General features: G+C 42.4%; 1 protein-coding gene across 1 annotated transcript in view; it reads right to left on the bottom strand.

Moving 5' to 3' along the window:
• LOC143829824 (ras-related and estrogen-regulated growth inhibitor-like) overlaps positions 1–22,599 on the bottom strand; it is a 54,200-nt gene that overhangs the window by 18,072 nt on the left and 13,529 nt on the right. Inside the window, exon 2 of the mRNA XM_077321281.1 lies at positions 5,922–5,978. Coding sequence (XP_077177396.1) covers positions 5,922–5,978 — 57 coding nt within the window. The remainder of the gene's footprint in view (positions 1–5,921; positions 5,979–22,599) is intronic.

The raw sequence follows: 22,599 nt of genomic DNA, 5'->3' as shown, positions 1-22,599 counted from the left end.
AATGTGATAACAAATGTTGGCGATGTAAGGACAAAGTAGGCTCTATCATATGTGGTGGTCATGTAAAATGATCCCCAAGTTTTGGATAAAAATTCATACCATTTTTTAAAAGATGATAAATATTAAATTTCTGATGTGCCCTGATTATATGTTATTGAGTGTAATGCCAGTCAACATTCCTTGAAAGGCTGAAGACTTCTTTCATGCAACCACAGTGGTAAGAATAACTGTAGCTAAGAACTGGAAACAACATGATTCACCAAAAATGACAAACTGATTGGGTAAGTTAGGAGAACAAACTAAAATGGCAAAGCTAACCAGCTTAGTCAACAGTAGACCAGAAGAAGAAAGAGCTATGGCATAACTAACACAGATTATATAAGTAGGTAGTAAATATATGTATTAGTTGAATAAGGCTCTGATATAATCTTATGGAGGTTCATTACTTTTGTATCATCTTTTTTGTTTGTTTCTTTTCTTTTTATCATGTCTTAAAATTAATAAATGCTGGTATTCCCAGAAGATAATAATAATAAAAAAGAAAAAGGGACAGGAATAGTGATGGGATGCCAGCAGGTGGGCTGCCTACGGGCACAGCTGTTAGCAATGCAGACTTTCAGCTGTGATTGCAGGCAGAGATTGGGCTCACTGTCGTGACACATCAAGCAACCTCCTGTTTGCTATCCCAGTTAAGACTTCAAACAAAAAAATATCTGCAGTCAGCTTTGGGCATCAGTACAGGTAGTAGGAACATTGCCATGAGAGTACATCATTTGTTCTGAGGAAATTAGGCCCTGTCAGAACACGGCTTGAAAGAAGGAAGAAAGCCCAACCACTGAACAAGTGCTTTGAATTGACCAGGCATTGAATTACCTCCAATTTGAATTGATCAGGCCTCAACTAGCCCTATTAGCTCATCTTGGCCCCAGAGGCATTCTTTCCTTTCTTATGATCAGGGTGCGGAGAACAGAGTTTGTACATATGCGTGGTGTGAGAGAGATTACCACACACTGCCCTTGGTTGTATTCTCCTTCTCATTATGCCTATCAAAAAATTGCAGCTTCAGACTCCCTTTTTCAACCCTACACTTCTAGGGTTGGTCAATTCTGGGTAGGGAAATACCTGAAGATTGGGGGAAGGAGGTAGAGCATGGAGAGGGTACAGTTTTGGAGGAAGGGACCTCATCTGTGGTGCCATCCAGTCCACCTTCCAAAGCATTTTCTCCAGGTGAACTGATCTTTGCCACCAGAGGTCAGGCCTAATTCCAAAAAACCAGGCACCACCCAGAGGTTGGTATCCCTACACTGTCCCCACTTACAGCCCTCTCTGAATCATGCAGAGTAGTCAGTCAGTCAGTAACCTTTTATTGGCATAAAATGTATAAGACATATAAAATAGGGTTTAAAATTTCAACAAAATAATAAAATGGGGTTACATGACCAAACAGATCTTAAAATGATTAAATAAACTATAAGAGATAAAATACAAAGTAGGCAGAGTAGTCCTATTACAGTTATCAGGGAGGACAAGCACTTTGGAAAACAGGATGTCTTCAAAAGCCATCCATGAAGTCTATGAAGCTATAACCCGAATGCTCACGCTCTGAATAAATCTTTGTTGGTCTTAAAGGTGCTACTGGAGTCTGATTTTATTGTGCTACTTCAGACCAACACGGCTACCCATTTGAATCTAGCCCCGCGGTATTTTGCTCCAATACCCTCCCTCAAAATTAGTCAGATTCCGAAGACATATTTGTAATTGGGATGTTTGTATTCCTAAGGCTTTTCTACAGCTTACACGGTCTCTATGGCTCTGATGAGCTGGACTGTCTCAGCATGTTATTTCCTGAGTGCTTATTACTCTAAGTACTTATTACTTATCTGCATCTGGGTCAGAAAAATGAAAAGCATGCCTACTGGATGGGGGATATGCTTCTAGGTAACACTGTGTGTGAACGAGACCTTGGGGTACTTGTGGATTGTAAACTAAACATGAGCAGGCAGTGTGATGCAGTGGTAAGAAAGGCAAATGCCTATTTGGGCTGTATCAACAGGGGCATCACATCAAAATCACAAGATGTCATAGTCCCATTGTATACGGCACTGGTCAGACCACACCCGGAGTACTGTGTGCAGTCCTGGAGGCCTCATTTCAAGAAGGACGTAGATAAAATTGAAAGGGCACAGAGGAGAGCGACGAAGATGATCTGGGGCCAAGGGACCAAGCCCTATGAAGATAGGTTGAGGGACTTGGGAATGTTCAGCCTGGAGAAAAGGAGGTTGAGAGGGGACATGATAGCCCTCTTTAAGTATTTGAAAGGTTGTCATGGAGGAGGGCAGGATGCTGTTTCTGTTGGCTGCAGAGGAAAGGACACGCAGTAATGGGTTTAAACTACAAGTACAACGATATAGGCTAGATATCAGGAAAAACATTTTCACAGTCAGAGTAGTCAGAGGGGTTGGTACATTTCATCCTTTCAGCCATACCCTCACTATCCTGATGACCTAAGGTGCAGGCCTCCAGCTGTCACTGGGCCATGTCCCTGCCATTTGGGGATAGCCTGTTCTTGGGGCTATAGAGCAGCTCACCATCAGGGGCTTTGTTGCAGTAAGTAGAGGCACTGTACAGGCTGGGTTGGGGCACCTTGCCTGTTCCTGGACATATAGCTGTTACCCGAGAGGTAGCCCATAATGGAAGGGTGCCTCACACAGAGATACCTTCATGCACAGAAGCCCATGACTGGACTCTGAGCAGGTTGGCACACACAGAAACCAGCCTGGCAGAGACTGACTATGGAGTCAGTAGGGGCCCTTAAGAAACCTAGGAAGACAGGCTAAGGCTCCATCTTGTTTGGGCTTCACTAGATTTCTTACATTTCCTCCTTGCCCAACTGACTGAGCTAAATGTGCACGTTATCTAAATCACCCCCCCCCCCCAGCCAAAGACCATTAGACTATCTACAGGAAAGGAATATCCCTTCAAGGTACTAACTGCAACTTCTTTTGTCTTTCTTGTCCAGTGTAATTTCTGTCTAGCACCATCTCTTATCCCCAAATGTCTTCCCCCAGTCCTTCCTGATAAAACAAAGACAAGGCCATTAGCCACACATTACACCTAGCCAAGGTATTATTCTACTTGATGAGATTACTCCACACCTCCCACTCTAGTGACATCACAGTTCAAACTCACCTATCAGGTACTCATAATATTAGAGACCAATCAACAATCACGGACCTCCTAGTGGGCAGTCTCTGGGGCTGACCCGGGAATTTCAAACACTATATCAAGCCTTGCGCACACCCTGTGTGTGTGTGTTGTTGTCCACACCCGGCATCCTGTCCATCCCCTGATGTCGTCAACCCTGTGTCTGGGCTGCTTGGATCCAAGAAAGGTGCAGTATCTTGAACTTGTCCCCCTGTAGAATTTAGTGAACTTGTCCCCCTGTAGAACTTAGTGTATGTATGTTTTTGCTTCTGTGTGTGTTTTGAATGTAACCCTGATATTTTCCCCAAATAAATCCCCTGAGTGTAAGCTTTTGTCTTCTTCATTTAAAAAGGGTTTCTTCCTGGGAAAGGACCCCGTAAAAATTGGTAGTAAAGATCCTGTGTTACCCAGCCTCTTGCTATCCCCAGCAATTTGGGTAACATAGCTATCTTTTAAAGTTCGCATCAGGCCAAAAATATTGTGTGTGTGTAGGGGGGGGGGGCTCAGTATTTGCTTTTGTTCTATTGGAAAAATAAGGGTGAAAATACTGAAAACAATCACTTTATACTATAAAAACAATCTGGGAAATTCAATCAAGTAATAAATGTAAGAATAACAAACTTGTTTGTTTGTTTATTTATATACCACCCTCCCCGAGGGCTCAGGGTTGGTTTACAGGAAACAGGAAAAGATACAGATAACATATGGTAACAGGTGATAACAGTAATAACATTATAACAATAATAACTTAACATGATCATAACAAATGCCTGGCAGAGAAGCTCCCTTTTGCAGGCCCTGTGGAACTATTTAGGTTCTGTCAGGGCCCTGATCTCCTCTGGGAGCTCGTTCCACCAGGTGGGGGCCAGAATGGAGAAAGCTCTGGCCCTGGTTGAGGTCAAGCGGCTTCCTTGGGGCCAGGGACCACTAGGAGGTTGGAAGTAGTAGAGCGCAAGGCTCTTTGAGGAGTGTTGGTGGAGAGGCGGTCCCTCAGGTATACTGGGCCCAGACTGTGTATGGCCTTAAAGGTGATAACCAACACCTTAAGCCTGATCCGGAATTCAAATGGCAAAGGAACCTGGAAATTTCCATCAGAGGAACTTTGCTCTTCTTTTTATCAGGAATCTGGAGCAGTTTCTTGCTGTCTTGTTCTTGTTCTACCTAAAAGCAGTTGCCATACATATTGAGGATTTATTGCTGAAGAAGATTGTAGCATTCTCATGCACATTTCCGTTAAAGTTATTTCCACTGAAAAGAGCAGGACACGTACACAAGCTTGAGCTGCCTATGCCAATATGAACACACAAAAAACATTTTTTTTACAAAATCTATGGTCTATTGAGGGAGAAAAGGAAGAACTGCTTCTTTAAAAACATCTCTGAGTAGAAACATTATTTCCCCTTCCCTTGGAAGACAAGCCATACTTTTCTGCAAAACACCTCCCCAGTTATCATAACAAAGCCTGGGAACAAAATTGAGGAGAACTAGGTCACACTGTGGATTAGCTTAATTTTTCAGATGAATAGCAGAGGGAAGGGGGAAGAATATGCCTCACAAGGATCTCTAAATAGTAGGCTGATGGATGGATGGATGGACAGATGGATGGACGGATGGACCGACTGATCTAGCTTTCCAAAATAAATGAGAATCAGTGATGAAGTGGGCATAAGGTTGCCAACCTCCAGGTAGGATTGCCAGCTGTGAGTTGGGAAATATTGGATACTGTGGGGGTAGAGCTGGGAGTGCATGGGATTTGGGGCAGGGAGGGACCTCACTGGAGTATAATGCATGAAACCAGCTTGGAGAGAGCCAGCTTGATGTAGTGATTAAGAGTGGTGGCTTCTAATCTGGTGAGCTGTATTTGATTCTCCGCTCCTCCACATGCAGCCAGTTGGGTGACCTTGGGCTCAGCACAGCCTGATAGAACTGTTCTAACCAAGTAGTAATATCAGGGCTCTCTTAGACTTACAACAGGGTGTCTGTTGTAGGGAGAGGAAAGGAAGCCTATTGTAAGCCGCTCTGAAACTCCTGGTAGAGGAAATCAGTATATAAAAAATGACTTTTTTTCTTCTATAGGGTCTACCCTCCAAAGCAGCCATTTCATGCAGGGGAATTTATCTCTTGTCACCTGGAGATGAGCTGTAAAATGGGGGGTCCCCAGGTTCCACTTTGGGACTGACATCCTACCTCCAGGTGGGACCTAGAAATGTCCCAGAATTAGACCTGATCTCCAGTTGGCAGAGATCAGTTCTCCTGGAGAAAATGGCTTTTTTGGAGGGTGGACATTATGTCATTATATCCCATGGAGGTCCCTCCCCAAACCCCACCCTCTTCAGTATCCACCTCCAAATTTCTGGGAGTTTACCAACATGTAGCTGATAATCCTTTGTTGATATTTTGAGTCATTGCAGAAAGCCAGGATCTTCAGAAAGCCCATCTAAGAAACAGCTATACCCAAACAATAAATAATACCTTCGGGTTCTTTCTTGAATGTGGGAATTTGATAAATGGAGGCAAGAAAGAAGCTGAACAATGAGTAGCTTTTCTTTACAAAATTCTATCATACTAATCATTTAGCCATTTATAACAATCAGAAGATCAATTTTTAACATATGATAGTGCTAGTCTCCAGTCCTTCTTCAAAAACACTTAGATAAATGTCTCCAAAAGACATACTTGAATGGGTTCAGTACACGTAGACAAGAAGCTAGACTTACCTAATGTAGGATCATAATCACCGATAAATCGCTTGGTGATGAATCTCACAGTCAAAGCTTCATTGGAAAAATACAAATTGTGATTAGACAAATTGTGAGGAGTAAATTAGCACATACATCTAATAATTTAATTATTATCAGACCATAGGGGGAGGGGGGTCTTACAGGCAAGTCACCAAACTTTTGACTGTGGGTTACAGGGACAAGAGAGCAAAAGTCATAAAAGAGTTCTTTTCCAGGTCATGGGTTAAGCTCAACAGATGGTCCACTGGACAAAAAGGACTGCTTTGGTCCAGTTTCTTGTGTTCACAATTAGCATGCACCACATCACAGATATATATATGTGTGATGCAAAATTTTGCAAATGAAATTGTCATACTGCAAAAGACCCCCTTTAACCATTTTTCATATTCTGTTTGAGAAAGGGTATAAAAAGTTTTGCATGGGAGCAGGTGTTGGGGTTGTGGTGAGAAATTTCATCCCTGATCCTGAGGCAACTGTCTGAGCCAATGAGCCTTTAGTTGACAGGTGAGAGTGTGGGATGGTGATGCACTTTCATGCATAGAACCCATCAAAATGAATGTAGTGCAGACAGACGCACATTCAAGTGCAGACATTATCCAGCCATACAACATTATTTTAATGGGATATATGCTCAGTCATGTATGTTCAGCCACATTCACCTGCTAGTCATGCCTATGTTTGACATTCAAGGGGTTGGTTTTGACCTTAAAAGGGACTAGAACTAGGGTAGTTGAAGTCTTCTTCTGTACATTCCTGCACAGAAATTAAGATCACAGGGGGCGATTCCACACCAGTGGGGCCATTCCAGGCTGCCGCCAGTACAAAGTTGTGGAGCTGCATGCTCTACAGTATACGGAGCCCCCACAGGGGACACATTTCAGCACCAGATCATCTCTGGCACAGAAATGTGTCCCACGGGAGACACATTTCAGTGGGACACACAGTGTCCTGCTGAAAGGAGTCTCACTTGGAAACATGGCAGCAAGTAGGTTCCGCCGCATAGGGTGGTGGCGGCAGGGGGTGTTGTAATTTGCTGGATGGTGGGATTACATTCTACATAATCCCACCTTTCTGCAAATGAAACAAACAATGCCCTGGTCCACCCTGTGGGGCCAGGACATGCCATGAAGCCACCCATGGTATTATTTGTCACCTGCAGGGCTCCCTTCCTAATGGGCCATCTGTGGGACAGGCCGCTGTTGGCCCCGCAGCATTGAAAGGGAACATGGAAGAATCCATGTTCCCTTAGCGCAGGGCTTCTGGGGACCGATCCGTGCCAAGCCTGGGAGACTGGCAGCCTGGTGGCAACATCATATGGACATGGGGACTTGCCCCACCTCCATATATCTGCCCATTTGGCTTTTTTCCACCAGTGCAGAGAAGCTGTGTTCATGCTGTGAAGAAGCCACTTTCCATAAAAAGAAAGTATCCTAAAGAGTCCGCAGAAAAGAGTAACGATGATGGCAGGTAGGAAATGAAAATGTATGAAAGAGTCGAAATAAGGATTTTTGCACCTGAAAAGTAACATGTCCATCAAAAACAGAACCTGAGAAAGTGGTACTAGAATTGACATTAATTCACTTAGAAGTCCTATTTCATAAGTTTGTAGCTAACCGAGGCATATTAACTGGACTAAATACCACTAGTGTCAACTTACTAATGAGGCTGATTAGCTGTGGGGAACACCTCAAAATACCATTCTTACCCTAATAAGTGGAGCTCCTTAGTTCCAGATTCACCAGCACTAATGGATCAAAACTGCTGTTACGTCATACTCCCTAAGACTGGGGAAACTGTGCCCTCTTTACTATGTAAAAAACATGGTTAAATCTTATAACAGGTCTTACATATGATCTAACATATTATTTATCTCTCTAATTCAGTGAATATGCATCTATGTGCAGGGCTAAAACATACACATACAAGGATGTCATTTTATTCTAACAAGGTCAGTACCCAATTTCCTATTCTTCATCACTGCATTTCCATGCCAATAATGGTGCACCTGTTGAACAGATCTCTGTTGTTTGCCCTAATTCAGGAAGAAGCATGTGTGAAAAACCACATCCTACATCAACCATTTGTTATTGCAAAAAAAGGGGGGGGGTAATTCAGAAAGGTGGTACCTTTTAAGGTGGTACTTCAGAAATACTAGGGCATGATAGATTTGTTAAAATATGAACGAACAATTTAACCAGCGACTTCCATGTGAAAAATGAGATTGCTTTCGCGCTTTTTGGACTTTTCACCCGGGTCTGACATTTAAGCCATATAGCTTTAGTATGAATGTGGAAAATCATACAGCCTCAGAAAATGAATATCTGCATCAGTTTTAATGGAACAAAACTTGTTCCTGTACATCAGATCATGCTCAGATCATGTGCCACAAACCAGCATATAAAAGAATAATTATCAGCTCCTTCCTATACCCATAAAATCCAAAACAGGGAATCTTGAAATCACCTGAGGAGGGTGTCAAATGTGCAGAGAGAGAGAGAGAAACCTATAAGTATCAGATTACTTTACGCCCTACATTTTCTCTCAGGTGTTCAGAATATTAATATCCTGTTCATCAGGAGAAGCAGAATAGCTTGTTCTCTGGATTGCAGAAGTGTGGAATGTGGGGGACATGGCAGAATGTATGACTGTATGAATGTGAATAGAGAGGGCAGATGGCAGCTGACAGTGTAGTGAAACACAAAGCTCCCACATTCTTTCATTTGGAAATGGCCTTACCTACATTCTAGCTTTAATTGTAGAAATTACACTTAGAATCACAGTGTGTCAACATTGTGCATGTAAAATATAACATTTATATATTTTTTTCTTTTTTCCAGGGCATTTCTGATTGCATGGGAGGAGGGCAGAACAATGTATGAAAGAGTGGAAGGTAAGAACAATTAAATGGAGAAAGCAAGCAAGCAAATGCTTACAAAGCTGTTTTGTGCATCACCTAGCCAGCCATTCATTCTCTTCCATGAAGCTTCTTGCATGCTTTTAGAAAACTAAAATGCAGAAGTGTACTTAGCTCAGAAACTGCAAGCACACAGTAGGTACAAGCAACATCACAGTGAGGAAAGGGGACAAGTCTAAGCTTGTAATGCAAATCTGGCAAACCTCCCAAAATGAAGGTTCAAGATGAATATTTACAGGAAGAAATGAGAAAAATAATGCAGAAAATTGTTTTTAACTGCCTTTTGCAACGCCTTTCCCTACTAGCCAGATGCCTTTAACAACAAGTATACCACATATAATAATACACACTGTGTTTCTGCCTGGGAATCTCTACCCAACCCTCTGAGAAGAACAGGGGGAGATTATTTTGGTCTGACCCTGATATGAGTCCCTAAGGGAGCTTGTCTTGTTTCCTGGTAAACAATAGAAGAGCAGAAACTGCTACTCTTCATTATAATAGCTGAGTAGCTAGAGAGAACAAAAATGAAATCATCAGACTAAGATATTTAGTGAGCTACTTTAGGGGCTGTTTCTTTGCTTGATTAAATAAAACAAGTGAGAATCCCTTGAGACCAGGAAGGGGCCTCCCCCCATCCCCTCCCCCAGTGAGATGCCTGTGCCTACAGCTCAAATTCATTTTCCACAACTTTCTGTTGGGTTTAGCCAGGGCCAGGGCTCCTCTTGAAATGGTCATTCGCAGTGGTAGGTCCCTTAGCAAGCTGTGGCCAACCCTTCTTGCCTTGCCATGGGAAAGTACTGACTTGCATTGCATCTTCCAGCATGTTCACCCTGCGCAAAGAAGAAGCCTTTATACTCCAAGGTAGAGCCAGAAACGACTTTTCTCAAAGTGAAGCTACTCAAGTATATCACCATATAAGCCTTTCGAAAGGCTGCTGAGTGAAACACAAATGCACTGTGAATTGGGTATGAGTTTCTTCAAAGATATGTTACACTCAACTACCAGGTGTCAAATGTCAAAGGTGTCAATACACAGAGTGCCATGTCATTTGTTAGGCTTTTTACAATGCAGAGGAGAAGCTGGATTCCTTAGGCACTAGTTAATGAATAGAAGGCACTGCTCTGGTCAGCATTTTGCATTTATGGGATGGTTTCTGGAATAATTCTTATGGATGACTAGATGCAGAAAGCATAATTGGTTTAGGTCACCCACCCGATTGTCTTGAAACAATCCAGTGTAGTGAATTGTTAACTTCCCTCTTGTACATTGTTCCTTTAGTGTTTAAAGCATTACCACCTCCCAGGTACACAACATTCTTATTTTGTACTCTTCCTATTTATTAATTAGAATATATCCTTCCCTTCCCACCAACCACAGCAGCTCTAGGCAACTTATATGTGTAACTGCTTTCAACTTAGTTGATTTATAGCAATTCCAGCAAGAGGCTTGCAAGACAAGTGAGAAACAGAGGTGGCTTGTTATTGCCTTCCCCTGCAGAGTCTGTCTTAGTGGCTTCCCATCCAAGTATCCACTCAGCTTTGCTTCCAGAAATCTGACAAGATTGGGCCATACCATGTTGCCTCCCCTCCCCTAGGAAGCTCACCCACCCCAAACCAAATCTGAAAAGTATGACAAACAAGATTTATATGAAAAGTAACACACACCTGTACAACTTTCCCTCAAAGTAATAAACTACTAATGAAATTAACTGCCAAAAAGCCCACCTAAAAATAATGTCTGTATGTTTAGCCAGTTGAACGGCTCAAAGGGGGGAGGGGAGCTCAATAGCAAGGGAGCAGCCCTGGGAGGATCTGCATGTACATGCAATTATTATGATATTTGTGTACTGTATGGCATGTGTATGGCATAGGTGATCCTGTGATTGTAGGATTGTCTGGCAGCCATGCAAGGGATACTCAGAGGTGGTTCGTCATTTCATGGCTCCGTATCACAACCCTCATTCTAGCTGGAAGTCTCCCATCCAAATGCTAACCAAAGCTGACCCTACTTAGCTTCTGAGATCAGGCGTGCCTGGCCTGTCCAGGCCAGGGCTCATTGTGGTACATAAATAGTACATAGCTCTTAAGAAGTCATTCAGTGAAACCATCACACCTGATGGCTGGCCCATTACCCAACTATTTCATGTTCAGTTTGAGTCACATTTGCTGTGCACCAAATTATAAGATGAGAAACATGGAATCTGGGATTTTATCCTCAGGCAAAATGAGCAGTATAAAACAAGAATTTGTTAAGAATCACTGACAAGGAGATGACTGAGAAAATACACAAAAAGTTCCACATATCTCACCATGACGGGATGCAAATGGAAAATGATGAATGACCAGAATACAGTCCAGTGTACTGGAGGATCCATCCAGAATATTTTTATTATTTTATTATTATTGTTGCTATTATTATTATTATTATTAATAATAATAATAATAATAATATGTTGGTTTTTATAGCCTGCCCTTCCTAGTTGGTTCAGGGTGGGTAACAATAAAGCATATACATTGATAAACAGTTATTAAATTAAAATATACTAATTGCATTACATTATTAAACCTTATAAGGGGGAACTCCATTTTTGTTGGGCAGTTATGTGTCTTGGATAGCGCATTGTTGCTTTGTGAACAGGGAAGCCAGCGTTTTCACTGTGTTAATTTCTTGGCCTCAACCATTGGCCTGGCAGAACAGCTCTGTCTTGCAAGCTCTTTGAAACTGTTGCCTTCAATTATTCATTTTTAAAATCTAAAATTAAAAGGCAGTGCAGTGGTATAATGCTTAAGAGCAGCAAACTCTAACCTGGAAAACCAGGTTTTATCCCTTATTCCTCCAAATGATGACCACTGGGTGACCTTGGGCCAGTCACAGTTCTCTCAGAGTCACCTACTTCATAAGGTGCCAGTTGTGGAGAGAGGAAGAGGAGATGATTTAAGCAGTTTTGAGACTCCTTAAGGTAGATAAAGGTGGAGTATAAAAACCTACTCTTCTAATTTTGCTTACTGCTAGCATATATGAAATGCCTGATTGAGTTCAAAACTGTGTACAGATCTAGCTTATAAACTTCCTCTGCCTAATGCCTTACCACCCTGCCAAAAGAATATCTTCAAGGATGTAAAAATCCTTAGTCATGCGGGAGAGACCCCCCCTACTGAATAAGCAACCAATAAAAAGGTAAATGTAAAGGTATCCCCTGTGCAAGGGGACTGAGTCATGTCTGACTCTTGGGGTGACGCCCTCTAGCGTTTTCATGGCAGACTCAATACGGGATGGTTTGCCAGTGCCTTCCCCAAGCAACCAATCATGAAGCATAAATGGAAAGTACAAGCCATTATCCTGACAACATAACAGTGGTGGCAGCTACTGTAAATTAGGTAAAACCATAAATCCTAATTCTTGGAAATTATAAATTCCTACTATATAGATATCTGGATTTCCAGTACACAGACATCTGGGGAAAGATGAATACTGTTATCAGTCTCCAATTTTAGTGTCCTTGGTCTTGGTTTGTATCAACTGATGGCTTGAGTGATTGCTAAAAATGTTGTCCATTCACATGGTAACCATTTCAGAGAGACAGATGAGAGACCTTAGGCATGTTTCCACGACTCATCATGAAGAAAGAAATGGTTCTATTGTAGGAATAAATTGTGGGAATCTGTGGATGTAACTTTATATCTAAAGAATGAAAGACGACAGAACTATAAGTAACATTGTTGGATTCCCCTTTCTTCTTGGCTAAATTCCCAGCTTCCCAGGTAGTAATCACGCTTTTTGTAAAGCTTAAGAATCAGTTCTCACTTGACAACATGCATAGAGATGTCAGGATTTGGTCACATGCAGGGCTGAGGAGTATCCTTGTAATTCTGTACATGTAACAAATTGCCACTCAAAGGAAAAATATTCAAAATGGCTCCTTGAGAAATATGTTTCTTTCTTGTCAGTGGAAATAAAAGTCATAAATGTAAATGATACTTGCACAAAATAAACACTCAGCCACTTGGAAGAACTGTTTGCATGCCCCCCTTCCCATTTCAAATAACGTAGACTAATTATATGGTCATTTTAAAAACAGACAGTAATTTTCATATGATATGCTTTGTCTGGGCAGTTATGGCCACCAGGAGTCTTGTTATACTAAGCATTACTCATTCTTCTAACAGAAAAGAGAAATGTAAACACACTGCCCTGACCAAAATGGTCATTTACAGCCAGACAAAATACAATGGGCCGGATTATTAAAGCATGACTTACTGTTCCAAATACTCATACTAAGTGCAAACCATTAAGCCAGAGGCAAGAGGCACAGACAGGGATACTATCCAGGATTCAGAGATTAAAGGAAGTAGGTGGTTTTGGCAGAGACCTAGAAGAAGATGGGTGGGCTCCTGTTTGTGAAAGAGGGTTGTGATTAAGGACTAGACTAAGCATGACCTCTGTTTGTCTCTACCATTTATGGAATAACTTTAGAAAGATGATTCCCATAATTAAAGAGTTTGGATGGTTTTGCTGTGTTGGTCATGGTCACTAGCCCAAAAACAACAATAGCTCCTGGAAACACAGATGAGAAAATTCAGAGTGAGACACATCAGGATTTTAAATTCTGTGTGTTATCTTGTCTCGCTTGGCTTCCGTGCCTGATTTTATTTTGCATGTTCCAATATGCACTAGCTTAATGTGTCAAATGGTTCTGTGTCAAATGGTTACGGTCATTAAACGCTATCACTGACTATCTACAGCAAGGAGTATAAGGTAGGACTGGATATGACTGCTATATCATTTCACTTTTTGACATGGCAGTCATAACAGCCTCCAGAAATGCCCTCCCCTCTCATACAACACCCCACAGCAGCAATAATATATGAGCATTAATAGTGTGTGGCACATAACAGTAGGTTAACAACTATAAACAATTGTCTCGGAGGAAATGTGCATGCACATGGAAGCTCATCTGTTCCACTTAATATTTCTGGTAAGGCCTTGGAGGAGGAGCATGTCTCATGGCTTAAGTGCCACTCGGTGCTTAATACCCACTCAGGGGGGCTGTCCTGCCCCTGAATGCTTCCTCCTCCAACCAGCTTGCCTCCCACCCCTGACCACCCCCTCATCCTTCCACTTCCCTCCGAGGCTTGGAGGCTGCAGATCCCTGCCGTGTGAGAGCTGCCCCTGCCAGTGAGTTCCCAAACAGTTGCCTGCAGCCTTTCCAGGTCCTGGGGGGAGGGGGAGGCTGTAGAGTTCTTCCACCACCACCCGAATCTAGTGCCCGTTGTATTTCTAAATGCAACGGGCTTGGCCCCTAGTACCTTAAATAAATTTTGTGGTCTTAAAGGCGCTATGGACTCAACATTTGTTCTGTTGCTTCAGACCAACACGGCTACCTGCTTGAATCTATAAACCTCAGAGTTATACATATTTATAATGAAACAATAGACAGAAAATCACCTTTAAGAAATCAAAATGGCACCTCAGCTGACAAATGAAAGGTAATATAGGAGTGGTTGAGGAAAATGCACCTAGGAAGGCTTAAGTTCTCTGTAGGGTTTGACTACCAAAAGAAGATTCTCCAGTATGTTAATAAATATTGTTTTGACAGCAACCAAATAATAAAAGACAGAAAGAGAGAAAAGCTGTGAAATTTTCAATCATTCTGAATTACCCAGTAAACAGGGATCTGTATGTCTGAATGACTGTTGTCCATGAAAACGGCTATAATCTGTTTAGGCCCTGGCTCAGCCAGCTCATACTTTAACATAACCCTCTTCCTGGAGAAAAAATGTGCACTCCTGGATTAGTAACTGAAGAAAGTGGTGCTAAAATGCCAAAGGGAGAGCCATTAAAAACCTGAGCAGGAAAGAACATACAATATGTTCTTTCACACACATTGGACTTAAAAAAAAAAGTCATATTTGATGTTGACTTGCATAGGAAGGTCAGTAAGTCATGTTAAGAGTGGGGCTCTCATTTTTTCATTTGTTGTAATTGTTGAAACAGGTGCATGGGGTGGGGGGGAATTATGCAGCAGCCCCCACTAAAATCCATGGACTGCATAGGCTCTCACTGCAACACTTGCAGTATTTTCTTCATGGAAAGCTCCCTTGTTTCCTCCTTCATGGATGCTTCATAACTGAAAACGTACAGGTTTGGGCAACAATCCAGTGCACAGTTAAGTCTGCTGAAGCAGCTCACAGTAAACATGAAAAGTGTGAGGAGAACACCTGCATTGCCAAAAAACAGGGGGCACATACCAGGAGATGGTCAGTTTTGTCTACCTCAACAAGTGGCCTCAGTTGCTTTGTACATGTGTTTCTCATTCTCATTGCATGTGTTTACAGCTGGTCACCTCAGTGAAACACAAGTATGTTTCTTAGGCTTCAACAGAGAAAATTATGCCTCCAGGGAAGCATTTGGATTTAGAGGTTTCCAAATTAACATTTCTCCTCACTAAATCCAGAGTACAGAATATCCCTCTTGCCAAAACTTGAAACTCAAAATATTGGCTTGGATCCACATTTGCATTTCTGTGGGAGCAAGTCCTCCTGCCTTTGGAGGGTTATTTCCCCACCTCCCCCTTCTCATGACAGACTGTTGTGCACCCCCCCCCCAATTCTGTCCCTGCAAAATTTAATTTGTTTATAAAATATTAATTTGGTTTTGCACCCCAGACTAGCAATAAAAACATTTCTATCATAGCAAAAACTGGAAAAGCAAGTCGAAACATTGAAAATTACAGGCCTCCCCCTGGAAGTGTAAATCAGCAGGGTTACTTAGGCCTTCCAAGAGTGTCTCAGTAGAAGAACTGTGATGGAGAAGGCCTTCTGCCACTAGGGGTTCCAGCCTCAAGGTGGGGGCTGGAGATATGGAATTTCAACTGGTCGTTAAGTAACAGCTCCCCTGGAGAAAACAGCCTTATTGTTAGCTTGCACACAATGTCCAGTCTGAGGAAGAGCTTCAAAAGGAAGAACATACCCCTAAGCCCCCTCTGCTGGGCTTAGGCCACATAGAGCTTTAAAGATGCTAGCCAGTCCTAGAGCTTAATAGCTGTGATGGCAGGTAATAGAACCCTGTATAAGGAACCTAGAACATGTCCCAAAGACAGTTTGTTTCACTTTTATTCCACCTCTCCCCCAAAGAATTTAGGGTGATATACATGGTTCTCCCTTCCTGTTTGATCCCAATAATACTCTGTGAGGTAGTATCTTGGTTCTGGAGAATGACTGTCCCAAGGTCAGCAGATGGGTCTCCCCAAGCTAGTCTAATGCTCTAACCACTACACTTATTGGCTCTCGTCATCACTCAGTCAAGGAGCAAAACAATGTCTAGTATGAGAGAAATACTTTTCAAGTGATGATGCCCTCCACTGCTGAACAAGAATAGTGAAAATGGAACATGAGAAGAGTCCCTCTGGATCCGACCAGGGATCATCTAGTACAGCATCCTGTGTCACACTGTTGGTAACCAGTTCCTCTAGAGCACCCTTTTATAACCTTTTGACCATCAAGGAGCCCTGAAATTATTGTTCAGGCTTCAAGGAACCCCGTAAGTAGTCAGCTGGCCATGCCTCCCAAAACCCCTCAAAAGGGATATGTCACTGGAAGTGACATCACCACCTGCATTAACAGGCAGGCTTGAGGAGCACTAAGGAGGGGGGTGAAGAGACAGGAGGCAGTTTAAGGCAGGAGTAGGCATGCAGGCTCCACCCCCTCCTATGTACAGAAACGACAAGAAAACTCACATGATTGGGAGGGGGGAGGGGGAGCAATGGAAATAGCCTGTTCCATAGTTTGTGGCTGAGTCCATTAAGGCAGGTGGGCGAAAGCCAGAGACCTCCTCCTGAGCTCCCATGGACCCCAGATTGGGAATCCCTGCTCTAGAGATCCAACAACAAGGCATAGGAGCCAAGGCCTTTTCCTGATATTGCCTCCTGACATTGGTATTCAGAGGTTTACTACCTCTCAAGGTGAAGGTTCTTATCAGTCACAATGGCTAACAGTCACATATAGATCTATCCTCTATGAACCTTTCCAATCCCCTCCCTGCGGCATGGCATGGAATCCAAGCATAAGTAAAAAGAGCATCCAGTTCCTTACATGCACCAGTAAAATCACCATGCCTTATTGCACCATACCATTTGGAATTGTGGATTACATTCATTCTGGTTTGACAGAGGGATAAGACAAACAATAGGAAAGTAGAATCTGAAGAATTGGATGTCAGGCATAATTGGTAGAAAGTTTCTAGGCACAGCTTTAAAACAGCAGCACATGGAGAGCCATGCTATAGGCAGACAAAGCTAGATTATTAACAACAAAGTCCTGTAGCCTCTAATTACCTACATCTTTATGGACTTTACTGGTAAAGGCCAAGACAGTGGAACAAATCAATCTGGAGTTCTGGAAAGTGCCTGCTTCCATAACAGGAACTGGGCAGGCTCCCAAAGCTAAAGTGCATGGGACTAAATTAAGAATGGAACCCAATTAAACTGATTAAAAATTCAAGAAAAACAACAGAAGTTATCATTACAAGGAAGGGGTTGAGCACAGAGGCATGTGGGTTGATGCTGATGTCAAATAAATCCACCCCATTTTGTATTCCAGTTCTTACTGAGATCAGGATTTCAAAGGCATTTCTATTTATGTTGGAGATAAACATTCAAAGAAAAAGGGGCTCTGTGATAGAGTGGTTTAAGTCCTATCTTTAAGGCCAGTCCCAGAAAATGGTGCTGGGGGATTCCTACTGCACTCCATGGCCACTGGCCAGTGGGTTCTGCAGGGTTCAGTCTTAGCTCTCATGCTATTTAATATCAAAATGAAGCCCCTGGGAGAGGTCACTGGGATGTGTGGGCTGCAGTGTCACTAATATATGGATAATATACAGCTTTTCCTGTCTTTCCATCTAGTTCCATGGAAATTATTTATGTTCTAAACCATCACTTGAAGTCCATAATGTCCAGGATAAGGGTGAGCAAGCTGAAACTCAATCCTGACAAGACATGGTACTCTGGGTTAATAGAAAGGAAGGCCAAGGACTTTAGACCCTCTCCTGGAGAGAGTTACGCTCCCTTCAGAAAGTTTTCAGCTTGTGAGTGCTGCTTGACAGCGTGGTCACCTTAGGAAAATGGATGGCTGTTATGGTTTGGCAGTCTTTTGGCCAACTTCAGCTGGTACACCAGATATTTCTGATTCTGTCTAGCCAGAACAATCCATGCCTTAGTTCGTATAGGCTTGGTGATTGGGGCTACCCTTGAAGAGTGAGGAACCTAGAAGGCTGAGCAGCTAAAACACAGAACAAAATATATTTGTTTCACTTTTCACACATGGGCACACACTGTGAATACAGTAAATAGTGAAGATCAGAATAGCCGCACAAAGTTATCATTTCTGATTGTGTGTAGGCTCCTCAATATATGCAGGCCTGATTGTTGGCAAAACTTTATAATTATTATTTAGAGCCTCACTATTTCATTGATTCACATACTACCTGCCTTGTCTGAAACATTTCATACTGAGTGTTACTATTAGACCACTGAAGAAGGCCCTCAGGGTCAAAATGTGCTTAATCTGTTTGGGTATTTTGGTTGAATTATGTGCATAGCTTTAGACTTATTAATCAGCACATAATTATTTTTAAATACTCTTTTTAAATGTATAATCTTTAATCTAATCTACAAAGTAGTTTACAGTTACAAAACATGGACAAAAACATTTATGCCATCAAAAATTATTTAGCAGCTGTTTGTTTTTATAACTTGGGACTTCCAGAAGGAAATGTTCACCAAGCAATCATGAGAGGTAAACCTTACCATCTGGTTAAGAAAGAAGCAGAAATGAACATCAGAGCTGGCCCTCTGTCTCAATGCAGAAGGGAACTAGGGAGACACACCTGTTTCTTATCGTGGCTCCTAGATGAGCCAAGTCTGTGTGCCACCCAGGACTATATAGCAATAAACCACCACTTGTTTTATAGCTTGAAAAACTGCTGTCTGCTTCCGACTGTCACTGAAAGGACTGGAATTATGACATCTGGGTAATTGAAAAAAAATAGCAAAAGCCACCACTGAGAAGGCAGAGGCAGAGGGCACACTGTGCTTGCAAAAGATCCCACATTCTAGCCCCAGCAACATTTCCCAGGTAAAAGAGACTTAAGTACCAGATGTAGGAACAGACCACTGCATAAGAGATCGGAAAGCCACTGAACCAAAACCCATATGTAGCTAAACATTTATTAATCTAATAAAATCAGAGTCCAGTAGCACCTTTAAGACCAACAAAGATTTATTCAGGGCGTGAACTTTCGAGTGCAAGCACTCTTCCTCAGACTATGAACTCCTTACATGACCATGGGAATATATAGCAAAAATCAATTCTGTTACATCAGTAGACTGTAACACACAACCAAATACTGGCAAGTTATGGTCTTGTATTCCAACAAAATGTTCAACTGACTGTACCATGCTGACATAACCATTAAGATCTACAGTAGTTCAGCACTATGCCACACTCAGCTGGTGACCTGAAAGCTACTATTTTTCAACAAAAGAACATCAGTGGGAGACCCCAGAGTGAAATTCCTGAATTAGAATCCATTCCAACAGGCTTGATTGTAATAACTGGACTTCAACCAAAATGACACTTCTCAACTACTACATTAAATTAGCTTAACTAGGGGGGTGGGGCTGAATGGCTGCTGTCCTCATACTGGATTCCTTTCAGTTTTGTGTGAAAACAGGGCTGTCATCAAGCCTGAAGAAATGGATTTGTCCTTTTAATATAAGTTTAATGCACAGTACATGGACCAGGTAAGTCTCTTCAAACAGAGGGTGGGAGCAAAGTATTTGCTTTCAGAAAGCTTTGAGGGCTACATGTTTATGGAGCAGCCCCCTGTGGAACTCAAAGGGGATGATTATGTCTACATTTTAGCCTTGACAGCAACTACACTGGGAAATTCATCAAGAATGAGTCCCGGCACAAGATGATTTTGGGGGGTGGAGAATGATGATGTTGTAAACTGCCCCAACCTGGCTATGTCAGGAGGGGCGGTGAATAAATCACATTAATAAATAGAAATAAAAATAAATGTTGGAATCACTGCTCTATTTCACTACAGTTGGAATGGTCAAAAAGGTGTCAGAAAAGAGTTACGGTTGTCAGTTTGTCTGGAGTGTGTAGAATAATGTGTAGAAATGGGCAGTGGATGCTTTCCTTAGCTTGGAGGTAAAATATCAAAACATTGAACCTCCATTAAAGTGTTAGTACTTTTTTTCCCTCCACATCTGCTGGCAAGCAAAAGAAATGTCACAAGTTAACTGTTTTCTGTTTTATGACTTCCTAGGCCCACTGTTCAAAATTTGCACTCTCTACATGTATATATAGCTGCAGAATGAAGTTTCATTTCATGCACCTTGAAAGCCCATGCTATAATAAATGTGTTAGATTTTGAGGTGCCACAAGATTTCTTTTTCATTATGCTACAATACATAAACATGGGATTCTGGAATTTTGAGTTTCAACTGGCCCTCAAACTCTTGACAAGCTTGCTTGGCTATAACATCTTAGGGTGGAGGTACTGAACTGTCACTTTGTCAAGCTGGGCCATGTGTCTCATCAAGCATGATGCCTTTTTGAAGGACAGCAGCTGGTAAGGTCCGAGTTGGTGTGTCCTCACTGCAAGGCCCCATGGGCTGGGAGGGAGCTACAGAGAAAAACATACCTAGCCAGACTGGAGAGCCAACAGTGCTGTGCCAGGCAGATGCTCCCACAAAGTTTGGAGGGGGGCAAACCCCTTCCCCAACCTGCTTATATTGCCAGTGCTGTGAGCCAAAGCAATGTGCCTGGGTATTACCTAATTACCCTCTGCCTCAAAGCCACCATGGGAGAGGGCTGGGAAAACCTGCTGAACTAACACCCCCCCCCCCCCAAACAAGCTCTTGTTCCCTCTCTTTCACCAGTTGCTCAGGGGCTGAATAAGGGCCCTAGGTGGGCCAATTTCAGCCTCCAGGCCTTATATTTGACATCCTTGTAGGGCTTCTTCACAAAAGCTTTGCTGTATGAAATATAGTTCATTGGACAACCACAGCCATTTCAGTTCCCATCTGTTGCTTTACTGTTTCTGAACAATCTTTTCTGAACAATCCCACTTATGGTGATTCAGTACTGAAAGCTTTATACATAGGATAAGCTTTATACATGTTTTGCAAGCAAGCAGTTGGGGAGAGGGGGTGCGTATCTGAGCACATGGGCTCTACCCACATGGGATATCTTGCATGTTTAGGACCTTGTAATGTTCAATAAGCCAGTGTTAATTACGACACATTCTGGAACTATGGAACAGCTGTTGTCAGTCTGTAAAATTCCTTTATTTTGCCAATTCATACCTTGTCTAGAATGCATGCAATTGCATCCTTTGGGCAGACATGCTGCACATCATACATATATGGAATGTAGGAATTTGGAAACTTGCAAAGGGATACCTCAGTTTTTGGATTCCCTTCCTTAATGGGCTTTTGGCTCTTGCTGTGCTAGAGTTTCTTTGCTTGCAGTTTCAGTTTCTGGTCTGTCACATTCTGAAAGAGGCCTTCTTCCAGTGTTTATATGTATTCATATATTGAAATCAGAATATATATTTTTTAAATGTGTAGACTTCCATTAAAACAGCTATTGCTCGGTTACTGTTCACTCACATTAAAGTTCAGAGAAACAGCAAAATGATGCCATACAAAAAAAGTTTTATGCCACAGATTTTCCAGATTAAAGTGTTTTATTCTCACTAACATCAAAGAATGGTACCTGCCAACTTAAAAATTAAACTTACACTGGCAGTATAGGCAGAAACACAGAGTTTTATGAGAGTTTCTGCACTTGCTCAGATCAAGGGAAGTACATCATTTCTGCAGTGCCTTTGTGAAACCCCTTCCTCCTTGGAGTAGGCAAAATGACCGGCTCTTTGAAATCTAACACACTTGTTTTCAGCCTCAGCATATTGTTCTCCCTTCACCAGGACTGGGGCCTTCCCGCACCCACTATCTGGACATTGGCTGAGAATCTCAAACATGGAAGGTAATTTGTGATAGACAGGAGCGGGCTATGTTCTGTCACAAAGAAGGGGGTTAACTGGCAGAGGCAGTCTGGCAGTTGAGGGACTGTTAGCCAAGCAACCACAGTGATAGTGAAGAAAAAAAAGAAAAGAAACCCTTTGGTAGGAAGGAGGTCTGTAATTATATTGATTTGGACAAACCAATTCAATACTTAGCTTCGAGTCTTGAGGTCTGAGTAATGTGCAGTGCAATCAAGGCGGAAGAGGAAGAGGGTTCTTATATGCCGCTTTTTCTCTACCTGAAGGAGTCTCAAAGCAGCTTACAGTCGCCTTCCTATTCCTCTCCCCACAACAGACACCCTGTGAGGTGGGTGAAGCTGAGAGAGCCCTGATATCATTGATCGGTCAGAACAGTTTTATCAGTGCTGGGGTGAGCCCAAGGTCACCCAGCTGGCTGCATGTGGGAGAGCATGGAATCAAACCCGGCTCGCCAGATTAGAAGTCCGCGCACCTAACCACTACACCAAACTGGCCCTTCCTTTTGTCTGTCCTGAATCTGTTGTCCATCAACTTCATTGGGTTCCTGCAAACACAGATATTCCCCAGCTTTCCCTTTCCCTCATCAGCCTCAAAAGTTTGTTTCCCAGATGTGTGCTGGGAAACAAACTCTGCAAAGCGTCCTCAGTCATGCAACTTTCTGACCTGCCT

The sequence above is a fragment of the Paroedura picta genome, chromosome 2 (genome assembly GCF_049243985.1).
Source record: "Paroedura picta isolate Pp20150507F chromosome 2, Ppicta_v3.0, whole genome shotgun sequence".
NCBI classification, from domain to species: Eukaryota; Metazoa; Chordata; class Lepidosauria; order Squamata; family Gekkonidae; genus Paroedura; species Paroedura picta.
Note: the sequence above shows the minus strand (reverse complement) of the source record. Positions and strands in the feature narration are given on the sequence as shown.